Source organism: Saccostrea cucullata, unplaced genomic scaffold (assembly GCF_032062105.1).
Source record: "Saccostrea cucullata isolate Sc308-1 unplaced genomic scaffold, CSIRO_AGI_Scuc_v1 ctg84, whole genome shotgun sequence".
In the NCBI taxonomy this organism is placed as follows: Eukaryota; Metazoa; Mollusca; class Bivalvia; order Ostreida; family Ostreidae; genus Saccostrea; species Saccostrea cuccullata.
In genome coordinates, this window is record NW_026938747.1 from 617,531 (window position 1) to 625,000 (window position 7,470).

The 7,470-nt window shown below is 31.6% G+C and overlaps 2 protein-coding genes across 2 annotated transcripts in view; one reads left to right on the top strand and one right to left on the bottom strand.

Annotated features, from left to right (window-relative positions):
- Positions 1-314: 314 nt before the first annotated feature.
- LOC134251178 (dynein axonemal light chain 4-like) lies at positions 315-2,613 on the top strand. The gene is made up of 3 exons (XM_062733548.1): positions 315-479; positions 891-974; positions 2,183-2,613. The coding sequence occupies exons 1-3, from the start codon at positions 411-413 to the stop codon at positions 2,345-2,347; spliced, it is 318 nt and encodes a 105-aa protein (XP_062589532.1). The 5' UTR covers positions 315-410; the 3' UTR covers positions 2,348-2,613.
- A 1,340-nt stretch (positions 2,614-3,953) lies between these two features.
- The window catches only part of LOC134251169 (26S proteasome non-ATPase regulatory subunit 10-like), an 11,289-nt gene continuing 7,772 nt past the window's right edge, over positions 3,954-7,470 (bottom strand). Inside the window, exons 4-6 of the mRNA XM_062733537.1 lie at positions 7,318-7,470; positions 6,686-6,767; positions 3,954-4,293 (exon numbers count right to left, since the gene is read on the bottom strand). The exon at positions 7,318-7,470 is cut by the window's right edge and continues 14 nt beyond it. Of these exons, the coding sequence (XP_062589521.1) occupies positions 4,225-4,293; positions 6,686-6,767; positions 7,318-7,470 (304 nt within the window). The 3' untranslated portion in view covers positions 3,954-4,224. The remainder of the gene's footprint in view (positions 4,294-6,685; positions 6,768-7,317) is intronic.

Consider the following 7,470-nt stretch of genomic DNA (forward strand, 5'->3'; position numbering starts at 1 on the left):
GAATCATATGTATGTATTTATATAGTATTTTATGAGTACAATAATAAAAAATTGTTTGTATTCTAGTTGTGTTCTACTGTATTTTCATGCTTATCACTATGTTTTCTATGGGCCTTTACCAATTACTGTAATTGTGTTTGTGCCAATAAAATATTTTGTATTTTTTGTATTTTTGTTAAATTTTCATATGATGTCAAGTCGGAAATTAAGGAGAAAATGGTATTTTAAAAATGGAAAATTGGGGAAAAAATACTAATCGGGAAAAACAAATCTGCATTATACCTCTATTTTCCGATATTAGACACACCGGATATAGTATTTGAACGCGCATGCGGTCAAGTACTTGGTTACGGTTGTCTGTGAAAGCTGAAAAAAAATCTTTGCAGATAGATTTATTTATATAGGAAAATATGGCAGAACAAGAAGAACAGAAGAAAGAGCCAGAATCAAAGAGAGTTCACACATACCCTTTAATCCGAGTAAGTTTTGCATTTCGACTCCACATTTTAGGTTTCCGAAACGAATATTTTGAATATTTGTTCAGAATCAAAATTCAAAACAATGGATGAAAAAAAAGTATTGTTAAACTATTTGTGTTGAAATCTCTATAATTCTCATATTATGTTATATGCCTAGTAATATACTGACGTGAAAGGGCATGCTTATTTTCTTTTGATGGTGATAGGACAGTTTAAACATAAAATTTAATTCGAGGAATTTCGGATTTACCTTTCGTTTCCAAAGCTACAAAACACAAATCTCTCAGCACAATTTTGTTCATTTTTTGTAATTTATTTGTATTTGATGTTTTTTCTTACTGTATTCTTGTTAATAAATTTTAGTCATTAAATTAACATTTTGGACTAATAAGATTCTTATTATTTTTTTAGCACTCAGACATGAATGACGAAATGAAGACAGAGGCAATGGAACTGTGTGTAACAGCATGCGAAAAATTTGCATCCAACAATGAGGTAAAGCACAAATGCTCAACCCTAGCCAAATAATTTATCATCTTTAAAGCTGAACACGATTCTTAAAGGAAATGTGTCTGCCATTTTTGTTCAGGGTCTTGCTTAGTTAGAATAATCTAACTGTGTCTCGGTACAGGCCCTCACCACAGTTAGAATACGTCCCATATACTTGTAATGTAGCAAAAGGGCCCAACTTAGAATATAAAATTGTTGCACTGGGAATAATACCAAAATAATCAAAACAAACCTTTTTGAGTGTACACTATAATCCATATATATACAGACATATGCTATTCAAATTACTACACAAAACTAACTCTAGTTGTTCTTAAATGCAATGCAGAAAAGTAAGATACCAAAGAAACTTATAATGGTTGTACAGGTTAAAGCCGTAAATATACGAAACCACAATAAAATATAAACAAAGGTAATGCAACATAACCAGCACGAACATGGTTGCCATTCCACGATGATACCTGTGACAATAAAGCAGTCGGGTGTAACAAATCCTTCAAGTATACCATGGTGTCGATATCATGGGTAAAAATATCGAAAACTGCATATGCCTATTTATAACAAGTTGTGTTCAGCTTTAATGTACAAATGTCAAACTTAGAAAAGACCCTCACCACAGCTGCATTATATCCCTACAGTAAAGAAGAACAGTTTCTGGTTTTTTTAACCTTGTGTGATTAAAAGCATAGATGCATATTCTTAATCAAGTTATTGATAGAAGATTGACTGAGGGTACATATTTGATTGAAATTTATTTTTTATTAAGAACTGGCAGTCTCCAGTTGTACACATGTATGCAAAAGTGTTGAATGCTTTTGCTTTTTTGTTTTTTTTTTTTAATCTTTTTTTTAAAAAAAAAGATTTTTCAGAAAATTTTACTTTGTTAAAAATGAACACAAATAAGTTAAGTTCCAAAGACAAGAATTATACTTGTTGTAGCACAATCTTCATTCATATATGTACCAATTTACATTGTATTATGAGCAATCATCATTAAACATGTATGTAGATATGCAGATTTCCCTTAGCCTAGTCTAGTAGAATATCTACATGCAACTTGCACAGTATATGACATTGTTTATCTTTTATGCACACAATAATATCAATTCAATTAGTTTATTTATCATCATGATCTTTGTCTGTGAAAGTATATGTACTTGTAAATTGATGTTTTTGACTTTCACTGATTTCAGAATGCAGCACGTATGATAAAGGAGACAATGGATAAAAAGTTTGGTGCTTCTTGGCATGCAGTTGTTGGAGAAGGATACGGTTTTGAAATCACACATGAAGTGAAAAACTTACTTTATATGTTTTTTGGAGGAAATATGGCCATTATTGTTTGGAAGTGTTCTTGAAAAGTAGATGCCTTAATGTATAGTTTCATTGTCAATTTGACTTTCCAATATATTTTTAAAATGCAGCAATATATCTGCCAACAACATAACAACCTAGGACAGCGACAATAAAAAGTCTGTGATATAAAAACATCTCTGAAACATTAAGAGACCAAGCTGCACATTCAGTTACCTTAATGCCTTCTTTCTTTATCTTGTTGCCTTCAGTTCCCTTTTTTTTTTACCATATTGTGCATTAAAGCATGTTGCTGAAGTGCTGATTATTTCTACAATATGTTTATTTATTTTAGGATATGTGAATAAATAATATTTTCCTTAATATAAACTGTTTATAATTTTAAATTCACGTAATTTTAAGAAATGTAACATGCATGCAAGTCTGCTTGTCCAGAATTTTTTATATACAACTTATCTGTAAATATGATAATAAAATTAAGAAAAATGCCTTAATAAAATGTTTTTATTCATATCAATATGACTAATGGTTTTTTTGATGTTCAGGAGAGAATGTTATCTAATAATTGTATATTGAAATCCATTACTTCTGTGTCATTGTCGTCTACAAACGAATCTCTTTCAGGCATCTCTGTGGGTGCTGAATTAGAAAAATAACTATAGAATATTTTCATTAAAATAATGGAGGCATAGAAGGCGTGGACAATCCCCAACTCTGAGAAAAGATAAATCTCAATTCTAAATGTTCATGAAAAGTTATTTCAAAAATTGTATTGTTAATACATCTTTAAATGTTTGATTTTTGACACTTTTAATTCCTGTATTTATTTGAATTCATTGTTTTTCCACTAATATACTTATATAACTGTCAACATTGAAAAAAAAGATAATCAAATAAGACATTCAGTAAAATAAAATATTTTAAAGATGACATTATACTGAGAACATAAAATTAGTAAAACATAACTTTTCTGTGAGTTTTGAAAATTAAGAAAAATATCTCAAAGCGGGGGATTTCGAAGCTCTCAGAGTGCCGACTTTTGCTATGTACATCTGAAAATTTCCAGGGGAGCATGTCCTGGGACTCGCATCCCGATATTTACACCAAGTGCTAATGGCAGCCAATCATTCTCATTTTCCCCTTTAAATGAAAAGTATTGTCAAATAAAATATCAAATTAGGTAATCCTGCAAATCATCAAACAAACTCACCACAGCGAAGTCATGCTTTTATACATTTAAGGAATGAAGCTTATTTCAACTTTTGTTATACGATATAACATAACTTCGGACAGTTACTTTAGTCTTTTTTATAAACTGTTTTGCGGTTTACAAAGCGTAAACTGCCCCAAGTTATGTTATATCATATGATTATAAGTTGAAATAAGCTTCATATCATTCAAATTCAGTGTAGACAATGAGAAAATTTTTCCTCCAGAAAAAGGCTTCAAATTTAGCATATTTTAAAAGTAATGTCAAGCGGAGTAATACGTTTTTGCCGTTAACTCATTGTGAAGGCAAGTTATGTTATACAAAATGTATTAAATCTTTTATCCAATCAAATGACTTGTTACAACTAAAATTAAATTATTTAATTGTGTCCAAATAATTGAAATATGACCACCTAATGTTCATAAAACAAATTAAAAAAAACAATTTTCAATAAGTTTATTTCATAAACATATTTAATACAAAATGTACATACATAAAATACATCATTATGCAGATCTCATTCATAATACATGTAATTCACTTTCAGATGTCCACCTATAGCTGTTTGAAATATTTTCCAATTTCAATAGACATACATGTATGTGGTCTTGTCCTCTATTTAGAAGCACTAATGGCAAAAGCAGTAATCACAAATACTACTAGAGTTTTGAGTTGTCTCCACATCAGATGGATTTTAGGAGGCGAAGACCTTCATGAAGCAGAGTTTTGTAACGATCTCTTTAAACTGGGTGGTGCTAAATCGAGTGGTGACTTTTCATCCTAAAAAATAAATAAACCAAAAGTGTGATATTAAAACCTCTATTTGTAATTTTCAACTTTGATTATTACCATGTATGCTAATTACAATATATAAAATTGTTCAAGAGTTAAGTAAAAATGTCTGAAAATTGGTTTCAAACTCAGGGAACAAATCCCTCTTGCTGCATGGGCAGATCAATATTCAAATGGTACAGGCACATGCACTGATACATGTGTAAGTTTTAATATTATTATAAATATATGAAAAAAATTGACAAATATGAAAACGTAGGATTAATACAAAATCAAATATCATGTGTATATATGTAGATGGTGCACTGAAATAGGAACATATAAGTGCTATTCATTATTCAACAGACCAGTTATTTGGAGATTTTAATGGGAAATTTATTTGAAGTACCTTATATGCCAATTCACATAATACTTCTTTAGTTTAAAATTTACAATTTACACAAAACCAATGTAAAACAAGATGTTTTTGTGAGACACTGATGCCTCCCTATGACAGCTTATGGCTGAGGTTGAAGTTTCTCAAATGCAAGTCAAACTCCAAGGTTAAGGTCAAAAGGTCAAAATAGTATCAAGAGGAAGGTCTTGTCACCTGTGAAATATGAATGCCCATAGTAATAACTTTTCAAAACTTATGGCCAAGATTAAACTTCTATGGTCAAGGTCAAAAATATTTTACCAAGTGAAAGGTTTAACAATGAAAACACATTTTAAGTATGAAAGCCCTGGCACCAAATGTTCAAAAGAAATGACCAAGGAACTGTAATTTTTTTGTAAAAGTTAAGTGGATCAAAATCCAAGGTCAAGAGGTCAAATTTTATGGTACTAAAAGAAAGTTCTTGTCACAAGGAATACACTTATGAAATATGAAAGCCATAACCCAACACAATGTTATAGGATAAATGACAGACGGACAGGACAAAAACTATTTACCCCCCCCCCCCCCCAATATTTGATTATGGGGCATAATTAAACTTAAACTAAAGTATGATTTATCCTCTCCCTTGTATGGAAGAAACCAATTTTAATATGCATTACAATGATTACATCAACCAATTAACATTTCTATGTTATATAAGAACATACCGAACTCATTGATGTTTAAGACCCCCCCCCCCCAATGTTATTCAAGTAAGAAGAAATTGTGTGCAATTATTTCTACAATAAATAACACTACCTATAAGATGGAATATTATAATTGTGACTGAAAAGGAGTAAATGGCTCCTAGATTGGAACCTGTGACCCCTGCATCACTAGTCAGTGCAATATCAACTGAGCTAACATGGCCATTTTGCATGGTCCAAACCATTACATTCCTTTCACCTAAAATTTTCTTTGCCATAGAAGACAGAAGTTTTTATTGCCCCTGACCCAGGAATTGAACCTGGGACCCCAGCAACATTTACTTACATGTAAATGCTCTACATACTGCATAAGCATCACAGGCCTTGGTCCTCATTTAGTAGAGCACCTAACTGGAGATTCAGGGGGCCCGGGTTCAAATCCCAGTCAAGTCTGCCTCTTACTGTGGAATCATTTTTATTCGTGGGGGTCAATGTTCGTGGGTAGCCAAAAATTTCCTGGTTCGTGGGGACGTAATTTCGTTGGTAACATGTTCTTTTTTTTTTCAGATCGATCCAAAGTTTAAACAAAGGATAAATCCGTCAATTTTTCTAATTTAAGCTTTAACTCTCTTGTGAACACAAAAACGTACCCGCTTGCACAAACTTATTATAATTACAGCCATGCTGTCGCAGTAAATTACGATTATAAAGAACATTGTGTTTTCAAAAGTGGTATGCGGAACAGGTTTGTAAATCTCTGTAGCGAAGAACTACGAGGACAATGCCAAAGTTGACTTAGAACGTCTACCCTGAAACCAATTAATGCTAATTATAATTGGCTAATTAGCACCCACTCCAAAATCGCACTGAAAATTGACCTTATCAAGGGGAGAGATTCAAATAAAAGCTTGATTGATTGAAGGGGCATTTGAGCGTGCTGGACTATAATGTAAACACTTCTTTTTAACATTTATATTTATCATTTTAATACTTATTGTATATAGTTATCAATTCCTTTGATACTTTTTTTCTGATTTTTTTGTCAATAACCCCATACAGATCGTCTTCATTATGCGCGATGACATGGACACAAAGGAAACGGTTATTTTACGATATGAAATAGTCTGTGTTATCGTAACTTTTAACAAATAATATAACAGTTGTTTGTATATACGTTCGTGTGGGTATAAATTCGTGGTTCAGGGTGACCCACGAAAGCCACGAACATTGGTCCCCCACGAACAATAATGATTCCACAGTATTTTCTCCCATCCAGTGACACAAACAAACACTCTAATCCAATTTTATGGTGTCATACCTTATTAAGAAGTTCTACTTTTGCTCCGTGCTGTATAAGAAGTTTTGCTACCTGAACTCTTTCTTCTTCACAAGCTAAATGTCTGTAAAATATTAATAAAGAATACTAGTAATCACCTAGAGGTCGATCATGCATGCCTTAAAATATCTGAACTTTGTTAAAAAGTGCAATTTTCGAAAGAAAACGTAAACAGTAATCCTTAACACTTACCAATTTATACATGTATATGCATTTTACAAATAAATCTATTTTTTATCTTTGGCACATACCGATGTCCAGCTTATTATGCTAATCACTATGGTGAGTAATTAGACACTTTCAAAGTCTGAGGGCAATAACTTTCATTGAAAGAAGTAAATCAACAATAAAAATAAATTTTATCTAAAGGTCTTCAATATAAAGACATATTTCAGCTCAATATCTACATGCATTGTGTAAAAAGTTATCTAAAAAAAAACTAATTATATATCGAAATTACAAAAACAGTCAGAATGACAGATGCATGGAAAGGGGTAACAGTATGTGCCATAACCATTTCATGACTTTTGCTTTAAAAAATCTTTCTCAAATATGACTTTTAAAATCAGTAAGAGTTCATTTCAGAATTAAGTCAATAATTTGTGGATAGTTACAGTGGTGTATTTCCTTCTGTGTCTCTGTGGTTAACATCCACAATGTACTGAAGAAGTAGCTTCACTAATTTTATATGTCCCTTTGATGCAGCTCTATGTAATGGTATGTGTCCATACTGGTCAAATATATTCACATCTGCTCCATGTTCCAAT